This window comes from Myiozetetes cayanensis, unplaced genomic scaffold, assembly GCF_022539395.1.
Source record: "Myiozetetes cayanensis isolate MyiCay16 unplaced genomic scaffold, myiCay2020 scf4, whole genome shotgun sequence".
NCBI classification, from domain to species: domain Eukaryota; kingdom Metazoa; phylum Chordata; class Aves; order Passeriformes; family Tyrannidae; genus Myiozetetes; species Myiozetetes cayanensis.
The window spans coordinates 2,669,710-2,697,679 of NW_026087631.1; the positions used below are offsets into that span (position 1 = coordinate 2,669,710).

Sequence of the window (27,970 nt, forward strand, 5' to 3'; positions counted from 1 at the left end):
TAATGCAAAAAGACAAATGAATTTTAGAAAGGTAGTAAGAGAAGTGTCCCTTGGCCCCTAGAGGAAAGCACTTTCCTCCTTCACCCATGGTTTTCCCCCTCCCCCATCCTTCCAATCCCTCCACCCTGGGTTATAACCTGTTTCATAGAAATCAAGAGGCTGTTTCAAATCAACCACAAGAAAGTTTTCTATTTTCCCCTTGAAGGAAACCACAAGGAACATTAGTGCTTGCCAAATGGAAAGCAGTGTCATGGTGTCACGTTTCATAAATAATACAATTTATTTTAATATTTATTCTGTTATATGTACATAATTAAAAATAGAAAAATAAAACCAAACTGAATCTTATAAAATATAAACTGTTTACAACTAAGATGGCCTAAAATATGTTCGCATGGAAGTTCAACAAAGAAAAGCAGCCCAGGCATTCTGCTGTTTACTGGTAAAACAAATTCTACTTCTAGCAATATTTACAGAAAGATGCAGTGAGAGGAACAATTCTTCAGGACTGTTACTGCACACAAAATGCTTTTACAGACAAACAGTGCTGCTGTGAACCAGGCTGAGAACAAATGCACACTTTCACGTCAGCAGGCATGATTCACATAAACAGCTCAAAGGACTGATTGTTTTAAGCAGCTCCAGTTTCAGTCTCCAGTTGCATAGGAGAGTGGAAGGTATCATCCAGAAAAGGGTGATGCTGCAAAGATTTGTCACAAAAAGAAGCTGAGTTATTTCTGAATCTGAAAAGAAGAAGAAATAAAATCGGCAACGTTTTCTCATCAGGCTGAGTCCTTACAGTCCACTTCAGAGAGTCATCAGATGAATTGTTGGAATTAATTCTTCTTAATTCCTGTTTTGCTTCCACAATGCAACAAAACTCTTTCCTTTGTCACTGCTAACTGACAGTTGCTTGACTGTACTGTTTCATTAACTAAACAACAAAAAAAAAAATCCAGTTTTGTATAGAAAATAAAACATCATTATGTCCAGCTTTCTGGCTGGTGGGGGGGAGGAAAAAAACCCCAAAAACAAAGAAAGAAAAGCATTTATTTCCTCCTTCCCCATTCCCCACTTACTCCATGTTTTGTACTGATATTGTTGTACCTACATTTCTAGAAAGCAGCAAAGAAAAAAACCTTTAAACAAGATTATCCCTGAGTCTTACACAAATCAAGGCAATGCTATCCCCATTGTACCTTAAAATCTAAGATACTTAAAAAGTAGTTAAAAAAATTAACTTTAACTAACTAAAGAGATCTAGTGTGACAAAACACAAAGCATAAAACTAAAAATAATCACTAGAAGCAAAGAAAAAAATGTCCCAATCTGGACAAAAGTCTATAATTTACCAATCTGATAAACTAAACTCAATTTCCAATTTGGAATTAAAATGAAACTAGGTCTTTTTTTAATGGCAACTAAAAATGTGTAGACTGAAGTACTTTTTAAAGCCAACTGAATTAGAAAGTTACTTTTACTCTATGGAAGAACATGGCCAAAGAACAAGCAAGTAGCTTCACTAGAGCAAAACGCTCAGGGGGGGGGGAAACCGGGAATAAACAAGTGGTGATCTGAAACTGGCCATTTAAAAAAAAAAAAAAAATTTTAAAAAAAAAAAAAAAAAAAAAGGACAGTACAACACAAGATGCCATGGTCTCCAGACAAGAACACCACTTCTCTAATCTGCTGAGATCTGAACGAAAACGGGCTTGCTGTACAGCTTTAAGCACGAGAACCCCGCTCTGGCTGCCCGCGCTCCGACAGGGACCACGGCGCGCGAACGCGCGGCCCTCGCTCAGTCCCCTTCCACGTCCGAGTCCGCGAACTTGAGCTCACACTTGACGTCGAAGGGCTTGTCCTTGGCCTCCCGGGACGCCTGCGAGTCCCCGGCCTGCAGCTGGCTGTTCCCGCAGTCGGGCTCCGTCTCGTAGCCGGTGTCGTGCGCGGGCTTCGGCTGCTCCCCGCTCTGGTGGCTGACGCTGCCCTGCTCCACCAGCGTCTCCTTCACGCTCTGCTCGCAGTCGGAGAAATCCGACTTGGTTTTCTTCTTGCCGAGCAGCATGACGGAGCGGAACTTCAAGCACTGCCCCGGCAAGTACCCCTTGTAACAGTTGTAGGAGAGCAGGCACAAAAAGAGAATGAAAAAGAAGAGGAAGAGGAACATCAACAGGAAGTTGTCGTTCGACTTGAGGAACATCGTCTTTTCTGGGACCGCGTCGGGGATCGAGTTGAAGAGCTCGGTGTTGGAGGCTACACTTGTTAGGACAGGGCCAATGGGCTTTGTTACTATCCTTGCTGTCGTCACTGGTACCATGTGAGTGGTCGAGGTGTGAGCAGCAGAGCCCTCGGCTGACACGGCTGGCGCTCTGGGCACATCACTATTACCTTCTGTTGGCGCGGCTGCTGCGGTGGGGCCCGCCACGGTGTGCTGTATTTTTTTCAGTTCCAAAACATGCTTAGCCAGCACCTGAGAGAATTTCTTGTTCTTCACTTTTTCTTCTGACAAACACTGGTAAACACCACTGTCTCCTTCTGATAAATTGAAGATGAGCAGTGCCTTTTCCAGCAGACGGTACTTGGGACTCTCCACTCTCAGCACATCATCTTTGAACTTCCAAACTACCTGTGCCAGATTGGACTTTTGAGAACACTTGAGTTCTGCTGTGCTCCCATGCTTGAATGTATGCTGTAGGGGATTCTCTCTTACTTTATCTGGAACATCAAAATAAATGTGCAGAGTATCAGCAACGATTCCAGTTTCTCTAATCTGTACAGCTTCACAGGACTGCGCTAACAGTCTTAATGGAAGTGTGAAGGTTATGGCATTCACCTCACAAGACCAAGATGACAGCATGCAAGAACCTCAGTGGAACACCAAGCTACAGCTGGACACCAAACATCCAGACAGGCTACGAGATAGGACACCTCAAACTCTAAGACAGCCTTCACTTCTAGACAAAGAGGAGACCCTTCTGATCCACAACTGAGCGTGCACCTGAGACGAGTCATTCAGGCAAGATACTGAACTTGGGAGTAAATCAAACTCTTAGGAGCTTTGTTTACTGCAGCTCAAATCTCCTGTAACACTACTCCCTCTTTAAGATGTCCTTGATCTGGTGGCAGCAGCACACACTACAAAGAAAGGACCTGTGACTGGTTACTTGCCTTAGAGCACTACGGAAGGTACTTCAGCTGCTCTGTACTGTGCTCCAAGTTCCCCCTCCCCTCTCACTATAAAATCAGCTTTTCCCCCGAATGACTTAATTAATCTGATCTAGCAGCAATAACCAAGCGCTTGTCAAGGCTCACAGTAGAACGTCAAATGCTGTATCAAAGAGACAGAGGCCTCTGCAATAGAAGTACTTCTGGTATTGCTCTCATTCACAAGTCACTGCTGAGGCGCCCCCGTTCATTTCAGGGGGTTGTGCACTGCACACTGAAATGCACACAAACACAGACATTTTAAGACAACATGCAGGCTGTACAGAGATGCTCCAATATTCAAAAGCAGAATCTCATACCTATAAGAATGTAAACGCATGTTCAGATAATCACAAAAGCAAAGCTGAACTAAACACAACTCTTTCACTACTCCACCCAGACATATGAGAGAGCTCTTCAAAGACTAACTCACCAGAACAAGAAGATGCATCTCCACCTATGTTCTGAATCCAGTTCCTGTAAAAGGAAGCCCAACCATTAAAACTTCAAATCCTGTTTCCTAGAGCCTGCCCATCCCCTTGTACTAAGTCATCTCAACAGCATTAGCAGACACAGATGGTAGGAAAAAGTATTTGGTTTTTAAAATTCCATTTATCGGTAAGGGACAAGACTGATTAAATACTGACTGTAACTGCAAGGTCTTCAAATGCTACCATTACCTTTCAGTTCCACCTTCCTTAAAAATGTCAGTGCAGGAAGCTTCAAGGGGTTTCCAAGCACAGTAAGGATCCCTTGCTAAAACACAGTCAACACAAGTGGTGTACTTGTCACAGAATGCCACTGGAGACTGAACCACTCCAGAATTTGAGCCAGCGAAGAGGTATTTTCTGCCCTAAAGAGAAACAAACAAAGCAAATAAAAAATAAGAATCAGAAAGAAATCACAGCTCATCACTTCCTCAAAGCCAAAAGCTCAATTCATTAAATGCTTTAAGTATCATTGGAGAGTTGCACACATTCAGCCATGTCTGTAACGACTGGTGTACAAGGGGAAATAAGCATTTGATTAGCTTTTATTTCTAGGAATTGAAGTTGAAAATATTGCAGCAATGCTGAAAGTGCAGAAAAGACAACAAAAACCTGAAACAGATACAGTTCATGACAATGGAAAGTAATCATATCTAACCATGGCTTTATTACAGAGTTTTCTCAGAAATATGAATGCTCCAGCAATCCTTCTGTGAGGCAAGGCAAGACTGTGAGGATGACGAGCCTGGAGCAGGCACATGCAAGCCTAAGCAGGCTCTGTGCAGGACCTGCTCCTGTTAACCCAAAGCAGCCCTACTGCCTTCAGCTCCATCAACCAGCCAGGCCTCTGCCTCAGCTTCACCAGAGCCAAGTGCTTTCCAAGGAGGAACACTGGCAGTATCCAAAGGAAAACAGCACTGGCAAGACACCAAGGAAAAGGTGTCTTGAACCATTGCTGTTGGCATCCCAAACAAATGTCACTCAACAACAGGAAAAGACTCATCCCAAACACCTTCCTATGAAAGGCAGGAAGCTGTCATATTTCACTCATCTGCTTTAAAGCTCAGGGAAGCTGATGGTTAAAGCTACACTGACTTCACATATTATTAGGCAAAGACTGAAGAAAGGGACCTGTGCTGCAACCCCAAACCACCAGTGACCAACCACCTCCTTTTGAGAGGCTCTGCACAGAAAGCCAAAGGGCACACCCCACCTTGGCAGTGGGCTGGCTTCACCCTGAGCAGAACACTGAGGGGATTTATCAGCACCCTACTGCAGTTGTCTCAGCAAATGGGCCAGATCCAAGCTCAGAGCAGCTCCTCCTGTAGTGCAGCCACACAGATCTCAGCACACAAACATCCTCAGGGGTCATGTCTGACCCCGGCAGAACGAGCATGGTCACAAAATGATGGGCAGACACCCAAGAAAGATTTCTTGTAGAGAAACATTCTTCAAAAATCTCATGTTCATAGTTGCAAAAGTTTTGTCTCCACATGAGAAAAAGCCTCAAGAAAACAACTAACACACTCTCTTCAGGGTGAATTTAGGTTCTGGGGCTCACTGATGCAATCTATTGCTAAGTATGTAGGGAGGATCTGCCATGAGAACTCAGAATAGGTCAGTGTCTTTAATGCAAGGATCATAAGAAAGTCTCCTGAGGAAGTTACCAGACCAAGCACAAATTAGTTTAGATTGGTCTCACATATGAAGTGTGCAGACAGCTTTCAAGGACACTTTCTACACTGGATCATCTGACTCTGCCCAGCACACTAAACAATGTGGGAAGGACCTGGAAACTACTGAAGAATGTGCTCAGAAAGGACTCTGACTCCAAAGAGTCCTAAATCCCACCATGAGGGCAATTATTACCCTTCTGTGGTTAATCCACTACTGTGGGATGCCATGACGTGTATCAAAAGCTCTGTGGACTTCAGCAGCCACTGACTATGGAGGCAGAAACTTGAGTTTTCATGCTGGGGAGCAGAAGTAAATCCCTGCCTGGGTGGTACCACGACTATACAGCTTCCACAGCTGGCACCTGACCCCACCTCCCGCTCATCATCACTGAAAAGGACCTCTGCTCTTATGAGAATGGACAGGGCAGCACTGCTTCAGTTTCGGGGTGCAGTTCTATGTGTCAACAGTTATATCACGAAGCAGTGTTTTGCTTCAACTCTAAGCTCTGAGAGAAGTGAAAAGACAGAGCACTGCCTGTGCAGCCTCTATGCCATGACTCAGGATATTCTTGAGGGACCGAGCAGGGGACACCTGGACTAAGAATGAACACATTCAGTGCCATTATTTCTATACTAGTCCAGGCTATCAAGTATGTGATGGAACTGCTACATCACATGTCTTCAGTACAAGGCTATCTCTTCTCTAGCACAACCCAGGAATGGAGGAGTCATAAGCAAGCCAGTGTATGAATAAACCCACACTTAGAAGGATGGGCATCAGATATTTATTAGTTATCTATCATTATATTCTGTCATAGGGCAAATTCTGAAAACTCCTGTCAAAACAAGACATTTGAAGCTTTCTTTGCAGATAAAGCAGAAAAAAACAGTAAATACTTTATGTACATATAATACATACACACTTAATATGTATCTAGAAACATATGTAGCGAGCTGCCAGTGTGATGCATCATACAAAAATAATACAAACATCTTTACTGAAACCTATTAGCAAGGAATTTTTTAAGCCTGATTTTCACTTGTCCAGCATAAATATACTCTGTCCTCATGCCTTCTTCCTATTATAAGCATGAAAGGACAAATAAGCGTGCAAGCTGAGCTTGTAGGAATTATGACATAAAGCTCTGTTCCACTGAGCTGATCATGCTGACATGCAAAGTTCTATTAAGTATCACAGGAAAATAAAAGCTGTTTCAAAGATATGTTGGCAGCATTCCTAAATCCCTAAGCTGCAGAGAATTCATCTTTCACTAGGTAGCTACCGAATGCCGGTATTACTACCAGACACTTCAAAACAGGCATTTCAGTCCCTGAAATCTTCGCTGTTTGAGGGGCCTGATGCTACAAACTCACTGCTCAGGGCACAGATACAGGCATTCATGGATCTGCAGGTCTGAGTAACTACAGCCAGAAACCCACCTCGTGTACAAACTACACACAGCGATTATCCTCCTCCTGTCACAAAACCCCTAGGATTAAACCAAGCCACCAATAACCTAGTGCAGGGTGGCTGCTGGGTTTGGAGCCTGCTGCAGGACTTGTCTGGTGCCCCACTGGGCAGACAGGACCTCACCAGAGATCCTCACCCAGAGCTGCACTGACGTGACTGCGTTCACGGCGAGTCCAGCACGCAGCAGCCTGAGCCATCTGAGACAGCAGAAACCAGTTATCACACAATTATCTGTTCCCTGTGCTAGACAACGCTGTGCTCTCTTCTTAGGTCGGTTTCTTCAGAACCCACACCACTCCTCTGCTAACCTCACCCACAGCATTTTTCCTCGCAGACCAGCAGTGGCCACCAGAGGTCGGGGTTTTTACACTGCTCCTAACCCAGAACCTGGTATTTTGAAACACCCTGAGAGGCTTTCAGCTTCTGCACAAGGAATCAAAGTGAAATCACGCCTCCCCTCCCGCCCCTTCCCCGTGTTCACACACATTCAGAACCTTGGCCCCTACCAAACAGACTGAAATGCAGCAGGCTGCAGTGCTGTGAGTTACAAATGCAGCTTTTGGGGAGGTACACAGTGATGGTCACCCGTCATAGGATTATAAAGTGGCACTAAAAAGTTTTGAGGGAAGAATAAAATGAGATGAATGTTGTGATGCTCACAGCACTTACTGTTTTGGATGAAAGCAAGAGAGTTTGGACCGGTTCAAAACTTGGAAAAAACTGTGTTTCTTCAATAATATGCATTCCATTTTCATAGCTGATGGCTTTGTGCACGGCTCCTCGATCTGAAACAACAGAGCAATATGTTTAAGTAAGATCCTCGAAATAAAAAGGCAGGAAAAACACCTGCAAAATTGCTTTGTCTCAGTAATCTGCTTGCTGTTCAGATGAAGACTTCATATAACTCTCTGTCAAAGGCAACCATTAAATCTGCCATCAGCAGGAGCTCTGAGCAAGAAGTAACATTTTGGTACACACAGTGATCACTTAGGGGTTGTTTTCTGTGTGTTTTTGCTGCACTCATGCAGCTTTGCAGTTTCTTTTCCCGCAATGCCTCTTCAAGGTACGTTAAGACTGCCCACTTACCGTGGCACCTCACCTTTCCATGGAAACACCAGCTGTACAAGTGCTGCAAACACAGAAATCTCAAGAGTTTCCCTTTGAGAGCTCAAGAGTCAGTGTACCATTCTTTGCAGAACTCACCTGTACCGATGAACATCACATCATACATGGTGCCATTGAGTGCTCTGACTCTGTCCACTACAATCTGTGTGTACTTCACGTCTTGCTTCACCAGCCGAGGTCTGTCTCCCATGGGGGTCACCGAGTCATCCATCAGAGGATGGTCTCTAACAAACTGCAGTGTCTTGTCTGGTAAATTCAGCGAGCTCATGTAGCTTGACCCTCTGGCATCGTTGTTTATACACTAGCAGGAGGACGGGGAGAGGGGAGGGAGAAAAACCAAAATGGAACAGACAATCAAATTATACCATTTACTTGTACAAAAAATAAAGATGCAGCTGCGTGCATTTTATTCTCTGTAACCACTCTGGCCAGTAAGCACACCTTTACACTGCACTTGTTCCACAGAGGCAGGTCCTCAGGTCTCCTAACACTCTGGCTTCTGTGCTGTACTAATCCCTGAGCCTTGGACTACGTTTTTGTTTGGTCTCAGAATACATTCTAGGAAAATATTCCTTCCCTAACTCTCCTGCATTTTAACTGCTTTTAAATGTCACCTCATTCAGCACTAACAACAAGATGACCGTAAGGAACATAAGGAAAGCAAGACAAGTCTGAAAGAGACCAAGCACTGTGAATATTTTAGTTTGCAAAGCAATGCACTGCCTTGGATAAACATGCTGAACCTACAGAGACAATGCAACAGTCGCTATACTTCTGTTCATTTGAGCTCATAAGTAGTTGATGTTGCTCGTATAAACTGAGTTCTGTTTCACCACCAGAATGTTATTAATAATTAATATCGAAACCCAGCAAATAACTCAATTCTAAATTAAAAAGAAAGACTTTGTTTCCCAGGTACAAAGTTCAGAACATACCACTTCACTGGTTTTGTACAGTCTTTGCCACAAGAAGCAACCAGGTAGGGCAAACAAATAACTCAAAAACCTAATGTTTTTTAGTCTCTTTACTTTTGAGCATTTAAAAAAAAAAACCAGTCATCAGATCCAAGATTACACAAACTTACCGCCCCAGGCCGAGGATTAGGAATTTCCCCATTGTATCGGACCCACTTTGTATGAGCCTGTTCCACTATAGCACTCTGCATGTATTTTCCTTTCGAGAAAACCTCTTCCACAGTAGACAGACTGTATGCACACACTGCTGACAACCCCACGTTGTTCCTAGAAGTTCAGGAAGAGATTAAAAAAAAAAAAGAAACAACACCCCCCAAAAAAACCCAATTATTAGAGCAATTATTAGTTCTTGTAGTAAGTGATACTGAAGGTAGTTATCCAGGAAAAGGCTATGCCACACTTACAGCTGTGGGGTGAAGACTCCATATATCACTGGTTCCTTCAAAGTCGGAGACTTGAGAATAAAAACATCATTGATAACATTGAAAACTAAATTCTTATCAGGGATGGTACAAATCAGCCTGGCCTTGAGAAAGGACGTCCATTTTTTCTGCAAGATCCTTAATCCTCCTTGGTCCCTCTTGTGATATTAAAAAAAAAAATAAAAAGGTGTTTGTGAGGAGAACTAGCAGCATTTTTGCATTTAAGAACATTGTTATAGCATGAAACTACTAAGCTCTGTTGCTTTCTAACACTTCATCTATACAACATCAATAAATGTTAGCACATGCACAAACAGAACAGTAAGAAAGCCACAGGAAAACTGATTCAACAAAAATAATGCAGAGCTGTTTCTATCACAATACAGGCAAGGTGGAATACGAGAGTTAATGAAGAACCAAACTTTCTGTGATAATTTCATTAAAAGAAATGCAGCAATGGTTTCATCCTGCTAGCTGTTACCACCTTAATTCGGGATTTGCAGTACCAAGACTTAAAGAAGTTAAGATATATCAACAAGAAATGTTCCAAAGTATCGGATAATCAAGCTGTAGCTCCAATACTCCACTTCAAAAAGGAGGGCATATTGGAACTGTTATTAATAAATCCCATTCATTATCTGAGGGTGTTATGCAAAGTATTAAAGGAAATCTGCAAAATTTATTAAAACAATTAAGTATAAATGCTTATGGATTTGCAACTTGCCACTGACTCCTATTTCAAAGAGAACAGTCTGAAATACATAATAATGTAATAATGAAGTTCTCATATTCCATAATAGTCCCCTTTTAAAGCATGTACAAGCTGTCAGTGGGTAAAGGGCCATGAAAAGCCCAACATAAACCTGCCTCCAGCTCCCTGTTCAACAGAAATCTCAAGGGCACTAACTTTTTATTTATGTTTTGACTTCCATGTTTAAACATAAAACAGCGAAGTCAAAACAAAACTTTCAACCTCATAAAAATGCAACAGGCAGATAATTTCCTGTTGGGGGGAAAAAAAAAAAAACCTTGAGGAAATTGATACATTCCACTTAAAAGGTTTTTGCTAAATTAACATCTTATACTGGAAAAAACCTTAAATCAGCAAGATTTCCAACCAGCACTCCTGAGGAAATACTCAAATCAGCCCAACACACTGAGGTTTAAGCACAGTAAGTGTGACACAATAGGCTCCCAGTGACCATTTTCCTTCAGGCTCTGGCTAAGAGCTTCACAGAGGCCTCATCTGCTATACCACAGCCAAGAACTATTTTGCTGTGGACACAGATACAGTTCTGTTTGCATATAGGTGCTTGAAAGTCACCTGACAGACATCCTGTCTGCTCAGCTCCAACCAAAGTCAGCTCTTCACAGGGAGCTGAATTTGTCAAAAAAAAATAAAATAAATAAATAAAAAAAAGAAACCCTACAGAGACACCTTCTCTGTTGCTGGGTTTTGTCATGGTTGGTTTGTTTTCCCTCAGAGAAGAGGAGAACCCTTAAATGTATAAAAATTTCATTACTGTGCAAAATTAAATCAAGTACTTATTCACAAAGCAACCAATCAGGCTTTCCCAGTCCTGAAGACCTGACTGGAACTGCTGATTCACTAAGATTCACTAAATTCAACCACTTCCAATTAACTGGTAGTAAGTTCACAATAATAAATGCTTTTTAACACACATACACAAAATTCTAGTTGATATAGTAATAGTAAATTGAACTTTCTCCCACCTTGCAGACCCTAGCTATTCTTGGAATCATCAGCTTTCCAATACATTCATACTCCACAGACACCTCGGTGAAGAAGAAGTATATCTTGTCATCTTCTCCATCTGTGCTGTTTTGATCTGCTCTTATCACATCAGCAAAAACAAAATTGGGCTCTACAGACACAAACAGAAGAATTTTCCATTATAAAGGAGAGTACTAACCTGATTCCCTCAAAGACCCCCTAGGAGCTCCCTTTCACCCAAATTCCCCACTGCATTTACCTGCTCTCTAGTCACTGACCTCCCTACACAGCTGGTTGTTCATAATATGAATAGTATTTCTTAAAAACAAAACAAAAAAACCAACCAGGAACAGAAAAAGACTCCCAAACCCCACAAATCCTAAACGAAATCCCTAAGATACCTGAGAGATCTCTGCAGTAATGAGATGATTATTGCACCATAATGTTCTTCAGCCCATACTCAAACATGGTTTTCTAATGGGCCTGGAGGACATGACCTCTCTTGCCTGCCTCCCCTCTACTTCAGCTACTAGCTGAAAGACTAAAAATGACCTTACAACATGTATCACAAAACTCACTATCCTGTATTTTTTGGTTACGATGACCGTGATTTTGGTCCTTTTTGGCACAAAGCCTCAGACCTCTGAATGTTCACAAAGCTCAGTGAATTCTGAAATTCAGGAACTGAAATCATCAGGAACCCATCCCAATCCAAAAACACTGCCTTCCTTACTGTATCACAACTAAGCTGCATTACTGCGAAGAGGAACAACTAGATATAAAATAAACTGCAGCCATCAATGTCCAGAGTAAACCTGTATATCTTGAAGCTGTTTTCACTGTCAGTGCCGATAAAAACCCTAAAATTTCAAAGCTACATCTCTTGATGGCATGCACGAGGGCACACACTCACAAGCCAGGATAACAAAATCCATTCTCTCTGTCAGGCCATTGCTCCTTACACCCAGGAAAACTCTGTCAGTGTGGTGTTGAAGAAAGACATTTATTTGGGCCAGTTGTCATGCCCACTTACCATTAAGCCAAGGTATTGCATACTCTGTTCTCAGAGGGCTCTGATGAGAGTGCCGTGAAATAATGGGTTCACTTCCCAAGAAATTGTAAGAAGTCCCAGAATAAAGCTCCTCGTCTTTAACACAAAACCAAATATTATTTTAGATCGTATGGACTGGATACCAAAAAGGGTACATAAATATTTTCTGAGTCTGTGTAAGTTTAAGCTTCCCACAAGAAAAGATAAACAAGGACTTCCTCTAAATTGCCCTAGACACGTATCTTATGTTTACATTTCTGCTGACTGTGCTGAAGCCTAACACTTCACACAGTTTGGTTTATTGTTGCTCTAACACAAGAACTGACAAAAGTCAGAGTAGTTTTTGTGCTACTTTAACGCTTAACACGTAAACCTACAGTTCATGTAAAAACATGCAAATTTACTTTAATGCATCAGCAGTTTGGAATTATTTTTCTCTCTTTCTTTGCCACCATGATTCAAACTCGACTTCTAAAAATGTAGGCACAGTGCAGGGAGTTGTGCTCCCCATTTCCTGTGTCATCCTGTGTTGAGCTTCTCTCATGATCTTGTGACCCAATGGTAAATCCATCAGCTCTGGTTTACCCAGGTCGAGATTCAGGGGTGTCTTTCTATGCAGTCTAAGTCTACCTGCAATCAGTATCTTCCTTCCCTATTCTGTCTCATGGATAAGTCCTCAGGGCAGCTAAGAAGTACTACTCGTTAAATTTACTGAAATTGCATTAATTGATACTACAAATGCAGCCCAGTACATTTAAACTACCTGGACTAAACAAGTTGAACACCTGGAAACACAGTTTGAAAATTAGTATTTTACAGGTTGTTTCCAAAACAACCAAGAGTTTTAAGTTCTCCTTTAAAAAAAACACGTGAAGATTGACTAAATAAGTATTTTAATATCTTTACAGATACACAGTAAAGAAAAAAAATATGGATGCAAGCTACCATTTTGACATTGACAAACTGGAGCATGACAGTGGAAAAGACAGAACATTTTTATACATAAGAATGAAGTATGCAAAGGCTGAACTTACCAACCATAACAGATGTGTAGCTTTGAGCAGGATCAAATGGACACCTACCCTTACCATCCTCATTTTTACCTCCAAGTTCAAATGAAGTTAAGTTCTGCAAAAAAAAAAAAATCAAGTTGAAAACCACAGAACAACTCTTAGCACTCTTTTCTTTCAGCCACTCAACTCATGCAAAGCTAACTCAAAACTAAACACTAACTACTGGGCTGTATCATCAACTTCCAGCGTCAAAGACATTTGTGTAGAATTATAAAAGGAATATGTGTTTTTGGAAAACCTTATCAAGTCCCACAGACAGAGAAGAAATGTGATCCCAGTAATTTGTGAAGCCAGGAACAGAAAAGAGCAGAAGATGAAAAGTTAAATCAAGACAAACCTCAGGAAAGACACCCAAGGAGGAACTGCAGGGAAGTTAATTGATATATGGAAAGAACTGCCAATTATTGAATTAGCCTGAAAAAAAAGAGTCTTAGAAATCAAGAAGGCTTTCTGAAGTGGATTTAGCAATTTTCGAGATTACGGTAAATTTGTAAGATAGGGCATAATCCAAGTAAGGCTTTAAAAAGCAACAGAGTGTTTTGGCTGCTACTTTATAAATCCCTTAAAAACCAAGCGAATGAGGATCAGGAAGATGATGAACTGTAGCCACAGCACTGGGCAAGTAATCAGCTACACTGTGCACTGGAGACATTGGAAGCTAAGAACAGTGTCTCCTGGCAATACTCCAGAGGTGATGGCTGGCAGGCTTTGCAAGCAGGGGAGACAGAAAGGCACAACTACAAGATTTCTCAATTTTCAAATTGCTAAGAGACGCAGCAGGGAAAACGATACAAGAGTCAGCAGCGAGAAAGGGGAGTTTTCTGTGCCAAGACTTCACTCTGAAGCATTCAGCACTGTGAATCTGTGGCGTAGCCAGAAGCAGAGGCAAGACAAGCAGAGACAGGAATCTGAGAAATTTCGGGAAGATTTGGTAATGGGGTGGAAGTTGCAAACAATGTAATTTCAGTTTCAGAAACTGGTTTTATGCTAACGCACGACACACAAAGAATTATGAAAAAGTAAATCTGCAGTTAGGCAAGACGAATCAGGGATTAAGTGCTCTGAAAAAGGCAGCAGCACAGTTTATTTCCATACTCTACTGTGGGACAGTGCAATAAATGCTCCCAACCTCATGACCAGCACTGAAGACATAACAGTTTGGGGAATGGAGATCTGCTTGTCATTCACTTGAGCTGCTTTTAAGTTAGAGTTGTTGCTGGGTCAAAACACAGGTAGATCTCTTACCACGTAATCACATGTTGGCTGAAACGCATTAGTTCCACACACGTAGAGAAAAGTATCATTCAGCCGCTGCAAGACACGCACGTAGTTACGACACTCCGTCTGTAAGAGAGGACGAGGAAAGGACACGCCTGATAAACCACGGCTTCCACATTCCAACATAAACAAACTATCGGCTTGTCTGCTGCCACGCACACCAGTAACGCCGGGGTGACCCGTGGGTGACACTGGGCTACCATCTCCCTGCGACCTCCAGGAGCTCTAAATCAATCCTGCAGCATCTGGTTTCCTACAGCTGCCTCGGTATCCTATCAGGGTAGCATGACCAAGTACCACATGCTCAGTAGGACCCACCTCAAGGTGTTTTACAAAAGCACAGTCTCCAAACACACATCCAATCCATGGGAAAAACTACTTAAACACAAAGTAAGTTTTACATTTCACCATCCCTTGTACACCTGAAGAAAACAGTGACAGCCGAGGTTGTTTCTTAAGAGCAAAACCTGTAATTCCCCTAAATTAGCTATAAAGCTTTGTCATTTATTGCTGTCCTTCCATGCCCTTGGCTACCCTTCCCCCCAGTCTTTGATATCATCCAAGAAATCTTCTTAATTTCTCTGGCTCTGAAGCAGAACAAGGAGTTTGAGCAAAACCCTTAATAAAGGATACCATAAAGACTCAGATTAACAATGAAGAAAAACAACTCTAAGCACCCACTTAGAGAGGGGGGAAAAACCAGTATCAACAACATCCCTTAATTCTTGCTGGTGTACTGCCAGACGCCACCACGGAACTGCTGTTCCATAAACTCCTTAAACAAGCTTAAGCACTGGCCTTACTATTCCCTCTTATGAGACAAACTAGGTATTCCTGTGACTGCATGGCAGAAAACTGCAGGGAGGGGAAGAGAATAACACCAGTTTTGTGCCTGATGAAGTCCTTGAACAACTTCATGAATGCTTTTTGCTGGCATTACACACTATAGCGGTGATAGATGGGGGAGTATAAGAAACAGTAATAGTGGCTTAAAACCTTGACCCTTTTGAAACTACTGCACTATGCAAAACATCATGGCTACAAGAAATGTGACTACTAAAAGGTTAGGAGTACAACGAGGAAAAAAGCATGGCCATCAATACGTGTGAGTTGCTAAACTGGCGACATGGGAAAATGAAGAAAATAAATGTAGAGCTCTTAGGAAGAACCTATTTACGGGGTCTAGCATAACCCGCCAGTAATCTCTGCAGAGGACTTGTGGACATTCACACACAGCTGGCTAAACATATGCACATAAGAGAAACTCACATCTCACATTCATCATGGCTGTTAGTATTATTACTAGCAACCCCAGCTGAACCTGGAAAACACAAATAACATTTTCTAACCCCATCCTGAAGATGCAGTCAACGAGGAAACAGCCCTTAAATATCTGCCACACCTCATGTTTGGACAATGTACTGACAGCCCATGAAGGCAGAATGCCTGTCAGCCCTGGATGCAGCACTTGAGGCTTTGTAAGAGTGTGAAATGAAGAGGCTGCAGGTTTAAGGGTCACATCAATGCAACCGCAGAGCGGGACTGCTTTTCGCATTCACAGGACTTGCAGGATTCTGCTTTCAAACCTGTGCTAAAAGCCTGACTGACTGTCTTGCCCAGCAAACCCTCACTTTAGTATATCATTAAATGAAGTGGTTTTACAGGAGGGGAAAGGTACATCCACATACAGTCAGCTACCTCGAGTAAACCACCTCCACAGAGAGGCAACATCAGCAAGCCAGACCGCGCCCTGGCAGTCCCCAGGAGTCAGTGGTTCCTAGAAACACCCAGGGATCCCAGGGGTTGGAACTGCCTGCATTGCCAAGCCTCAGGAGGTCAGGCTGCTCAGGTGCCATAGGAGCTGTCTGGGCAAGGAAGGTGCACACCCGCTGAGCACCACAAGGAGACAAAGAATCCGGGGAAAAAACACCCTGGCCTAATACCAGACACCCTATGCCCTAAAGCAAAGCCAACACAGTTATCAGTCACTCTGTAAAACCAAGTGCTGGGAAGGAATTACTGCAATGACAAAACGCAGCAGTTGCTATCAGTTACTTCAGTGAAAGCAACACTGGTTTATAGTGTTTTAAGCTGCAAACCATTAAAACTAAGCACACATCAGGATGTGTTCAGATTTTCAGACATTTAAATAATATCACCAGCAAAAAGTAATGAACTATTACCAAAAAAAAACAAAACAAAAAAAAAAAACACAACTAAAAAAACACACCAAAAAACAACCCAAAACCAAAAAGCCACCAACCTAGGCATGTTGCAGTTTCTAATGCTCGAGTTAATTTAAAACATTCAGGTGATTATTTCAAAATCTAATTTCAAGCAGTTGGATACTTCCTTTTTTTTTTTTAACATCACTTCTCTTGAAGTGCAATGTGTAACATCTTTGTCAAAGTTCAATAAAAGTACCTGTTCTGATTTGCCCTTGACTGCGCATTTAGTCCTTTTGTCTTCTGCGGCCTTCCAGTGTAGCTAAGTGAAAAAAGAAGCAACAAAAAGGCACATTCAAAGTACTTTAATTCAATACAAGATCTGAAAACCTTGCAATAACACACAAAGGCATTCCTAAAACTATCCGCAGCAAATGCAAGTCATTTATTTTCCAAGTAGTTTTCAAAGGTTCAAAGCCATTCTTTCCCAGGGAGGTGACAGTTTCGAATTCATGTGCCTTAACCAGGACAAAACTACTGCTATTATATCTTTTGGGTTCATAACGATGACTCCCCTCAAATTGCTAATAAAATTTTCATTACCATATGCATTAGGGAGATGCAACTGTAACTGGTTTAGGTATTTTTCAATTTTAAATACTTCTCAATTTCATTATTACTTGAATAAAATCATACAGGGGAGAGGAATCAAAGAAAACTTATTGGACCAATTTACACCATCCTGAGTACAATTCTGACAGTTACATGTACCCATCAAACAAGTTTTATATGCTGGTGACATTTCCCACCACCATCCATGAATATGTTCTTCAGATTAAAGATCATATGAGCATCTTCCAGAGCATGCTGGGTGGGACTCCACGCTGCACCTCTACGTGTCAGCCTGTGCTGCTGCTGATGGGATGAGAAGCAGGAGCCTGGGAAGGACTGGAAGCGATACAACGTTAGCAGACTTCTGCCTGGCTAATCTACTTTGAGAAGCCACCGTCAGCATATCCAAGGTGGATATCTGAGCAAGCTGGATCAGACCTGTCTGCACCACCTCTTGCTGTGCAGACACACCCAGACACAAAGCAGAAGCTCGTACTCAAAGGACAGGGCCATTACTTGCAGCACATCTGCAGTCTGCCCTCCTCAGCAAGCACCATCTGTGCTTCTCCTTCAGGTTAGGTTACTTTCTGAGTCCGATTAACAAAATGTGGCCCACTCCTGATAATAAGGACAGGGGTAAGAACCACCATTACAGATGACACCTGAAGTCCCTCCAGTCTGGCATTCTGACCACAAGAAGGAAACACCCAAGGATACCTCTAATTACTTGTTTATATCCAACTTCTCCTTTTGTCCTCTCTTTGACTCTAAAGCATCTTCCAGAAACAACACTGGAGTAGCCCACACTTTGGTTTCTCTTTTAAGTACCTGCTACCTAAAGTGCAATGCTACTGATATTAGGAAATTAAGTCAAATTTGGTGCATCATTTTCACATGGGGGATAATGTATTAAAATTCATACCTCGTGCTGCTTCTCAGCAATATTCACTGCGTTTAAGGCAAAGATCACTTCCCTGGCTCCTACATATAGAACATTTTTGTCTTCACTTAACAGCAAGGTTGAATAGTTTGACACTTTTGATTCATTAAAATGTATTAGCTGGACCTCTGTTGAAATGGAAAAAAAAAAAAACAGCACCACATGAAGAAACACAATCACTTAGGTTCAAGTTTATGAGTCATTTTTTCTAAGTTGTCTAACAGCTGTTGGATAACTTGAAAACAACAAAGGTTAGTTCAGAAAATCCATGTAAAAAAAGACAAGGGACCCCTCAGAAGCTTGAGTCAGCAGAAACAGCAGTTCCACCACAAACATCAAAACCACTTGTCCACACTTTCTCATTCAGTGTCAAATGCCTAAATATTTCCTCTCGTGGTGATCCCTGTAACTCACTTCTTCCTTTATTTTTTTTCCTACCTGCTTTTTCTAAACTTCCATTTTCCATATCCACTGTCAAGTCCCTCCTCACCTTTTCCTTTCCACCAACCTACTGTGGAAAATCAGGTTTGGTCACCACATCTCCTGCAACCGCCCTGAACAAATCTCACAAAATATCCTGCACCTTAAGAGGACACTTCAGCATACTGCCACAGCAGAGGGAAGACACAGAAGCTAAAAGGAGAACATTTACAGATGGTCAATAATCTGAGAGTGAAACGAAAACCAGAGATGAAATGCACACAGTAGAAGGAAACAGCATGAGAGAAAACTCAAGATGAAAAGGAGGAAGATGCAAAACAGAGTGAGACATGAGAGAAAAGGCAGTGGAATGAGGAAGCTTGCAGACTGGACCAGAACAGCTTGGAGAAAGATGACACAAACTGACTAATATAAAAGAATGGGTTTTTTTCTGCATCTACAACCATAATGGAAAAATGAGACTACCACAAGATTAATCAGGCATGGTTTTTTTAAGATAGAGCTGAAAACAATGCATTATTGCTCAGTTCTAACACTAGTAAGTTGCACATTTTCAACTATAGTACTCATGAAACATTAATTTTAAACTAGATTCTCAAGAATGTAATTTTGAAATCTTTTACTTGGCAGGAAGATTTTCCCTAAGTGTATGAACTGGTTCCTACAACTCCACTGAACTGAAAATTCCCTCTCCCACTCAAAGTAGGTTTCCAATATTTAAATGCAACAATCTTTAGCAGACAGACACAGAGAATTAGCAGGAATGAAAATAAATTCCATTTATTTTCACTAATTTGGATGTGGGTCTGCAGTACATTACAGCAACTTGCCAAATTTTAACTACCATGAAAGATCTGAGCATCAAAGAGTCAAAGCAACTCCAAGCCTTGTCCAGACCACCCTTTCTGAAAAGCTTTGTCAGCAACTACCAATTGCTATACCAACACTTCCTACAGTCATCTCATAATCTGCTTATTCCTACTACATTCCTAATATCCATCTATCTTTTCCTACAGTAGGACTGTTCAGAATTTAATACTCTTATTTTAAGGTTGCTTCTTCACTTGGCCAATGTATTTGTTTGGCTTTGTTTAGTTATTTAACAATTGTTGCTTCCTAACTTATAGTTAAAGAGGACCTAAAACATGGAGAGAGGGAGGGGAGCAGGGAGAAAATGGAGAAAAAAAATATACATGCACAAACAGCAGCAAATAACTACTCTACAGCCCTTGTTTTAGAGTTCTTTTCAGACTCGGGTTAAATTATTAAGTCAAAGGCTAAATTATTCTCTGATTCCTATTATTTCTCCTGGCACCACATTTGCAGACCCCTGTAACTGTATTGGGAGGTTATGAATATTTGCTGCAACTTTTATACAAGAAAATCGGTGTTCTGTGAAAGATTGTTTCATATCTAAGCACCAGATAATGCTGGTAGAAGAGGGCCAAAGGCCTATTTTTCCTTTGCGTGGTGATTTACTTAGTGCACAGGTTGGCTTGGTGTCAAAATACATCTCAGCCTGAAAAAGTATAGAAAAGATTATTAGCTGGAGAGGTGCACTTTGCTAACATGTTCAGACTCAGAGTGAAGGTAATTTGTTTTAAACAAAATACACCTATTGGGTTTTTCTCTGGAAGCAAACTTAAGCTGCAAGATCCTTCTGCTGAGAAAGCCAAATGTGGAATTCCTCCTTTAAAAAGCTCTGTTTCCAGAGATGCTCAAAGGACCTGAAATCAGTTAAACCAATGCCCGAGTAATTTTTGAATTTTCTGGTCCTAAGCACTTCATAAACAGAGCAAAGCCAGCAACACCTGACCAAACTCACAGCAAACAGGCTGAAGGGAACAGAGGGCTTTTCAGTGAGTTTCACATCCCACAGAGACCCTGAAGCTGTGGAAATGTCCCGTATTACACGACTTCAGCTGCTGTTCTTACCTCTGTGCTCCCAAGTGATCCTCGGGACTGGGCCAAACGCTATCGCCACTTCTAGCAGCAAACCCCAAAGGGCATAGAAAGCACACAGAGCCATTTTCAGCGTCCTTGCTCTGAGGGTTCTCGGGACAAGCGCGGCAGGTAAGAGTCTCTTTGGCAGGCGAAACGCGAGTCCCGGGCAGTATCAGAGAGCAGGCATTTCAGACCCTGAGAGCAGGGCAACAGCGCGGGCTGGAACAACTGTACGAGTACGTGCTTTCTGGCAGATCACTTCAAGAGAATGCACATTTTCCAGGATGCTGCATACAGAAACTGCCCACACTCTCCACAGGCTGCAGAGCTGCTGAGAAGCGCGACCGAGCGCATTCTTCTGTTTCGAGGGAGAGACGAACGATGCTGCAGAGAGAGGAGGGGAGTAAGAAGCAGAAGATAAAGCAAACCAAATACTGCCAAAAATAGCCCTGGTCTTGCAGTACTTCTACAGCTGTCTGCATAGCTTAATTTGGATTAAAAAAAAATATGTATTAATCGATGAAAATAATATTTTTGAAAGCAAGACATTACATGGCAAATAGGCAGCAACTGAAAGGAGTCATTTCAATCTGGAATGCCAAGTATAAATATTCTGAATCTTCAGTTATGTTTGATGTACGAAATTTGACTGTAGTTTAAGTTCAGAGAGCAAAGGATGTGAGAAGTGCAGCATTAATCCTAAGCACTGGTTACACAAACCTGCTGTGTCTCCCATCCTCGGGATCCTACACAAGTGCCTTCTTTAATGAACTTTTCTAATGCTACTAATGCACTCAAGGTGTGTGGGGTTGACAGAAATACATCTACAGAAATGAAGAGCTAATATAAAATACAAAAATAAAGGGACAAAACAGTAAACTAGTGAAGGTGCTGGACAGTTCTGTGAAAGTCACTCTGAGTCACCCGATTCTGCCAGGCCCAGAAAGGCCTGTCCAAAACAATCAACAAACCTGTTCACTGTTTTCTACATCATCTTCCACAAGTCTCCCCTGCTCCTGCCTTCCTACAACCACTCCTAGGCGAAGGCTTAATAAGCACCTACCAGGAGAAGTGAGTGCATTCATCACTTACTAGATTATAGATAACTTTGGAGGGCTGTACACTCAGGGCAGCGTGGTGGTGAGAAAAGCACACTGTCCTTTGCAGCAGGGCACAGAAGACGATGGATTTTCACCGTGCCATTGCCTGGGAGACCAGCACAGCACCACTAAGAGACGTGCCACAATCCAAGACAGTCACAACATCTAGGGGTGATCCAGCAAGAGGGCAAGCAAAGGTTAAAAAATCATTAGTAGCATTAAAGAAGAAGGGGCCAGTACTTGAGGAACACAGAATCAAAAAGACTGGGATGAAGCTACAGCAAGGGCATCTCCAAGCACAGTCAAGCCTCTGGGAAGGAGAGGTCCCAGGTTTAAGCTGGCAAAGGCAAGTTGGAGCCTCTGGAAAGTGCAGCCAGCAGATCTGCAACAAATGCAGAAGTAACATGGCTGAGTAGACAATGGGCAACTACATCTGAAGTGTTTACATCTGCTTTACTAAATGACCACAGGTAAGATTAAAAGATTTAAATACCTCATCTGCTCCTATAAATCTTTTGTCTTTTTACTAAGAGAAAGACCCGCACAAGACCACAACTTGCTCAAACTGAACCTGTGATATGAATTTTTTTTTCAGGGGTTTGGTTTTTTTTTTTTGTTTTGTTTTTTGTTGTTGTCATCTCGGTAAGCAGCTCAGATCAGATCCAATTGTTTGTAGCAAATCGTGTGTATAATTTTGTTTTTTTAAGGCATTATATTATCAGTTAAGCTGACTAGGCTTGTTTGTCTGTCATTCTCCCTTCCTGTTTATCATCATACATAACAAATTCCACATTTGGTCTTCAATAAGTTAAAAAGTCCTCATCAAAGTAACAAGGTATCACATAAATATATTGTGTTTAAACACACAGCTTTACAGGTGAGTGTTTAAAAGCAAACAGCAGTTCAGTCATTCAGTTCAAGGCAGTTTGGCAACTTTAATAGAAATGTATGGGGGAAAACAGCACTTTGAAGAAAAGATCTTTGAGCCATTATTTCTACACACTGCTAATTCTTTATTTCCTGCTACCTTTAGTTACTGAAAAGACTCCATGTAATAATTCCCTGTTAAATATGTTTTGGGTTGTTTGTTTGTTTTTCTAAAAGAGCCAGGACACCTATAAGCTCTAACTTATGTACTACACCACATGGTAGAGAGACGACTCCAGAATAATTCTAAAGTCCTACAAATTTTCTGGACTTTAAAACAGGACTAGCAAATGCAAGCACTAAAGGAAAAAACCCTGAGTTTCCCCTACAGCCATGCTTACATTCCTAGCCTAGCTCCCCCCCCTCAGAAAATGCAAAAGCACAACAAAACCTGAAACAAACGACAGTTTCTGCTGAAGAAGACAAAAGGTCTGGCTGGACTGCTTTAGCACCCGCTTTGCTGTGCGGACTGAGAGTTGCTCTGGCCATACAAAGTGGAAATCTGATTTCATTCCTACAGTACAGGCTTGCAAGACAGGTCCTTTTTTTCACGTTAATAACTCTGACTTATTAAGTGGGACATTATTTGTTGATCTGTGCTAAAATTTTGCATGTTATAAAAAGGGGTGAAACACACTGCAGTGAATGTTACATGCCCAATTGTGCAAGATCCACTTTGTTCTCACTTCTATTACTTTAAATAGAGACGAAAATGCACTCAGGACCTTGTCCTTTAATTTAGCCTTCAATTTAATTACTCTCCCTTACCCCTCCCTTCCCTGTGCTAAAAATTATCCTTCACTGACATCTAATGGGAAGTCATCCATAATCTAATAGGAACCTCTTTTTATGTAACACAAGGGGTAGAAAAAGGAAAAACCAAAAAAAAAAAGGCCCAGACAATGGCCTGATTTCCAAATTAACTCAGTTCCATTAGCGTTCAGTGGCTTTGATTAGATCTGAGTGCTTTGCACTTCTGAAAAATTAGAGCTCCTAATGTTTTAAGTTTTACTCCAAAAAACGAGCCACAATTTGCTTGAAAATAAGAACACTGAAAAAGTAAAAGAAACCTGAAATGCCTGGTTACATACTTAAACTCTAATTAAAAGTGACCACAGGCCTGCTTTTCTGTAAAACCATTAACAACTTTCTGAGGTAAATTTAAATCAGTAATTTTAGTTTACACACTCTGGCGATGATTTTACATCAACGTATACTGATGAAAGGGAGCAAAATAACATACATTACCTGCAAGAGTTTTCCATAATGCTTGTGCCTATGGTGGCTAAAAACAGGGCAACTATAGAAGAAGAAACAAGCTCAACAGAGCTCCTGTCAGTTTGTCACAGCACAGCTGGAAGCTCAGAGCTGCGAACGTTCCCACTCACACGTATGATTTTAATGCACAGGCAGAGAAACAGCTAGAGCCAACTTCCTGCTCTCTCACAGGACAGAAAATCAAAGCTGCTGGAAAAATTTCAGGCTGCAAAACTGCTAATAAGTAATATTAGCACGAATTATGAAAGCACAGAGTTGCAGTGGCATATACTGACTATTACCAAGATCAAAAACTTGTCTCTCACACCGCCTGTGTCACTGGGCATCAAAGACAAAGCGCATTGGTCCACCCTCTGGAAAAACGCAAAACACTAGCCCTGCAGTGGGAGAAGCTGAAAAACCCAACAGTGGGAAGGAGACTGCCATGTTTACTTCACAGAAGAACCTGTGAACATCTTTCAGAGATGTCAATTCAGCAACCCTTACCAATACCCAGGATTTTTTACAAGTAATGCAAACCAGAGGCCAGTGTCTTCTTCCCCAGTCAGCAAAGTAAAGGTGGATCCAAGTGTGTATCTCGTATGCAAAAAGTCTTGCACAAGTTATCTAAATTCTGGACTTTCAAGGTTAAGAAATACCTGATTTCACAACACTGGTTTTGAAATATTCTTCCTTCTAAGAAATACTTAGCTGCATTGTGCAACTTCGCAGTTTGGCTCAATATTACACACGCTGCTAAGTGGATCTATCTTTATTTTCTATATGAAGGTTAAAAACACAGGAGAATTTACTAACATACCAATAAATGATCATGACCACCACAGAGCATCCTGCCTCTCCCTGCAGAAAGCCAAACGAGCCCTGGCCCTCCTGGCCTAATTCTGTCACCCTTTTCAGGATTCCCCAGCCACACTTAAGTGTTCCCATCATTTTCCTCCCATTTTGTATTGCACTTAGTTCTCCTCCACAGGGTTTATCTTTCCTTGCAATCCCTCACCTACTCTGTGCTTCTGCTCCCACCCATGCTATCACAATCATCTTCTTCCCCAACGCAAGCAACGCGCAACTACGTGACCAGAGGTGATGCCAGCCCCCAGCGAGGCTGCCAGGCAAAAGAGCACCTTCCTTTGGGCTCTAAGGAAGGCTCTCTAAAATGTGTTCTTCCCCAGCTCTCCACCAAATCCCTTTCACACCACTCACTGGTTCTCCAGGCACAGCAAACGGGGACCTCACAGTAAGCAACAACCCTTCCTTTCCTACTGCCAGGAGCGAAAAAACACATGGCAGGTCTATCAGGCAACCTACCCTGATATTGTTAGAACAAAAAAATTAAAAAATTATGCATTTGCAAAACTTGTATGTTACTATGATGGGGGATATGAAGCTCAATATGCAGAGGCAGGCAAATTTGTGAGCAAAGTGCTTCCTCCAGCAGAAAAGGGAGGGGTTAAAGGATTCAACTGTCAGAGGGCATAAATTGCACGTTCTCCTTAAATAACTTTCTTTTGAAAGCTTATGAAGCTTTCACAGAATACAGGCCTGCCTCAATGTTCACTGATACCTTTTTCATAACCTTTGAGAGCCCAGTATGATTTACAAAGTTCACGAATTTCAGACCAGTAAGGACAGGCTAGATATACCCTTGGCTTTATTTCTCACCCTTTCCAAACCCCAAGCACAGTGCCATTTTTAAACAGTCTCATGAAAAACATCAGTATTTACAATCCTTTCATTACAGAATACATTTGGACTCACTTTCTGCTGAAGTAAGGCACAGCCTCAAACTAGCACACCAGTAGCCCTTTATGACTAACACACATGTAGAGGATGGGATTATTTACATTTCAAACTGTAAATGAAACACTTTGTAGTTGCTAGGTGCTTTAAAAATGAGGCAAAGATTTTTAAGATAATTTGATGTGGTCTTTATTTCTACTGCAAAGCCTTCTGCAGGATGTGCCCTAGTGCTAAAAGAGGATAACATTTCTGAGGAAACTAAGATTCCCAGTTTTAGGCCAGAAATTAGTATTTTCTGATTCTGCATGATAAATGTGCTTAATCAAGCAGTACTCAGGGAAATAATGCTTGTGTTTAAAGCAGAGAATATCTTTATCTTCAGTGGAATATTTAAAGATATTCCTTTTTTTTTTTTTTTAAATTCCTTTTCTTTTACTACCATGCTCTCTCTCTGGGGCTGAAGATTACACAAAGATAAAGTATTATGCAAAAAAAAATTAAATTACAAGATAGATAGGAGATTTAAATTCTTATTTTTCAGATTACCATGGGCAGATCATTAGAAACAGGCTTCAATTTCAAAAAGCAACAGGAAAGAGCTAACTAACTTGGATGCTGAGCTATCCCAAATACAAAATTCAAGAGCTCCCCAGGGCATGTTCTAAGACCCTCTTCTGCCTCACTGGGTACTCTCGGATACTGACCCCAGGTTGTGACAGTGTCAGTGCTGCACCGAAAACCACTCAAATGAGCTTGAAATACAGCCCCTAAAATTCCAAGTTCATATTCCCCTACCACCTAAACATACTGCCACAATCAAAAATGTTGCTCAGTTTCATTCTCATTTCTTTTGGGGCTCATAGGACTGAGTGAGTCACTCAAGTTATTTGAAGATGCCCACTGGCAACTACTGGCACTCGTGAAAGTATCTTCTGCATGTCTAAATTAACAGGCACGTGTGCTTCCAAAAAAACTATACTCAGTGTCCAGCAACACTTTCAGAGTCAAACATCTCCAAAAGCAGATCCAATACCCCCTCATAACACAAACTGCATAACACAGGGAAGCTGCAATCCTGAACGTGACCATTCAGTGGTAAATGAGGAACAAGTAAATTCATAGTAAGTTTCCAAGTGGAAATATCCCATTTCCTGCTAAGTTTCCTGAGTATTTTGATCTTGGAACAAAAAGAAAGCAATAAATTAAGCTTATAATAAACCCCCTTATTTACATTTTTCAGCATGCCCTAAGTCCCCAGTTTTCTTGCAGTGTGTTTATTTGTTCTGCTAACAAAGACATTCATCATAGAGTCACCATGAACCCACCACAGTGCCCCTTTGCTGGGGTGCTGCACCTCTAGTTTCACTACACGTACCTGCCAGCCTCTGGAGCCTCCTGCACAACCGGGAGCTGGGAAGCAGTCAGAAGCACGTCCTTTCTGAGAAGAGAGAAGAAACAGGCCTTGACATCATTACCACATAAACCTGAAGGGCAAGTTCTGATACGGGAATTATAATAAATCCTCCCCCAAAAGTTTGGCTTTTACTTCCCAAGATTACCAGGGCAGACCATTCCTGACAGAAACCAGACATGCTACATTTGCATGCAACGGATCCAAGATCCTGACACTGCCCTTAACACAAAAAAAAATATTAAGCAGACCTGATAAAAAGCACACACATCAAACCCTCTTAAAATTTAATTTGTTTCTCCTATCCTAAGCTGCTTGATAACTACTTAGTATGAAATTATTCAGCATTTGCACTGCAGTAGCAACTATTTATACTGTTTAAGAGTCTGGGACCCTTCCTGTGCTGGTGCAGGGTGTACTAGAGGAAGCTCAGAAAGGCTAGAAAACCAGCCAGCCCCACAAACAACTCCCTTTACTAAATCTACATAAAGGAGCTCCAACACCCTCCTGGATTACCGAACAACTGCATTATGCACAAGCTTAGAAAAGAGTATCTGGATATTTACGACAAAACCCTGCAGGCTTGTACGTATTTTGCTGTCATCACAGGAGAATAGAGGGCCACTCCAAAACAATCACAACTGGGCACAATGAGGCATTTATCCAAAGACTCCTGTAGGTAGCACACTTCTCAATGTGTAGACTCATAATACCATTACATCAGACTGTGTTTAGCATATATACTTCCTGCTGTTCATCCCAGAGCTTTCAGAAGGGTGTGAGCCATGTAAAGGGGTGGAGCTTCTCTAAATACAAGTCACCGTGGGTTTGAAGTAGATTTCACTCAGCAATACGGGGGTTCCCAGAGATGCAGGTGGGAAGGTGGTGCACCTAAAAAACCCCCACATTCTCCATTGC

General features: G+C 41.7%; 1 protein-coding gene across 10 annotated transcripts in view; it reads right to left on the reverse strand.

The window, feature by feature from the left end:
- SEMA4D (semaphorin 4D) overlaps positions 1 to 27,970 on the reverse strand; it is a 92,863-nt gene that overhangs the window by 13,511 nt on the left and 51,382 nt on the right. For 7 of the 10 annotated variants that reach the window (XM_050330156.1, XM_050330159.1, XM_050330154.1 and 4 more), the window contains 15 exons: positions 27,017 to 27,079; positions 20,591 to 20,983; positions 18,197 to 18,342; positions 16,922 to 16,984; positions 14,465 to 14,563; positions 13,181 to 13,274; positions 12,129 to 12,242; positions 11,095 to 11,246; positions 9,343 to 9,518; positions 9,049 to 9,205; positions 8,043 to 8,265; positions 7,509 to 7,624; positions 3,885 to 4,057; positions 3,638 to 3,681; positions 1,840 to 2,715 (listed from right to left, as the gene is read on the reverse strand). In XM_050330156.1, the coding sequence (XP_050186113.1) occupies positions 1,840 to 2,715; positions 3,638 to 3,681; positions 3,885 to 4,057; positions 7,509 to 7,624; positions 8,043 to 8,265; positions 9,049 to 9,205; positions 9,343 to 9,518; positions 11,095 to 11,246; positions 12,129 to 12,242; positions 13,181 to 13,274; positions 14,465 to 14,563; positions 16,922 to 16,984; positions 18,197 to 18,342; positions 20,591 to 20,684 (2,527 nt within the window). In that variant the 5' untranslated portion in view covers positions 20,685 to 20,983; positions 27,017 to 27,079. Of the gene's footprint in view, positions 1 to 1,839; positions 2,716 to 3,637; positions 3,682 to 3,884; positions 4,058 to 7,508; positions 7,625 to 8,042; positions 8,266 to 9,048; positions 9,206 to 9,342; positions 9,519 to 11,094; positions 11,247 to 12,128; positions 12,243 to 13,180; positions 13,275 to 14,464; positions 14,564 to 16,921; positions 16,985 to 18,196; positions 18,343 to 20,590; positions 20,984 to 27,016; positions 27,080 to 27,970 lie in introns of those variants that run through there. The other 3 variants (XM_050330163.1, XM_050330164.1, XM_050330162.1) reach the window with 2 other exon arrangements.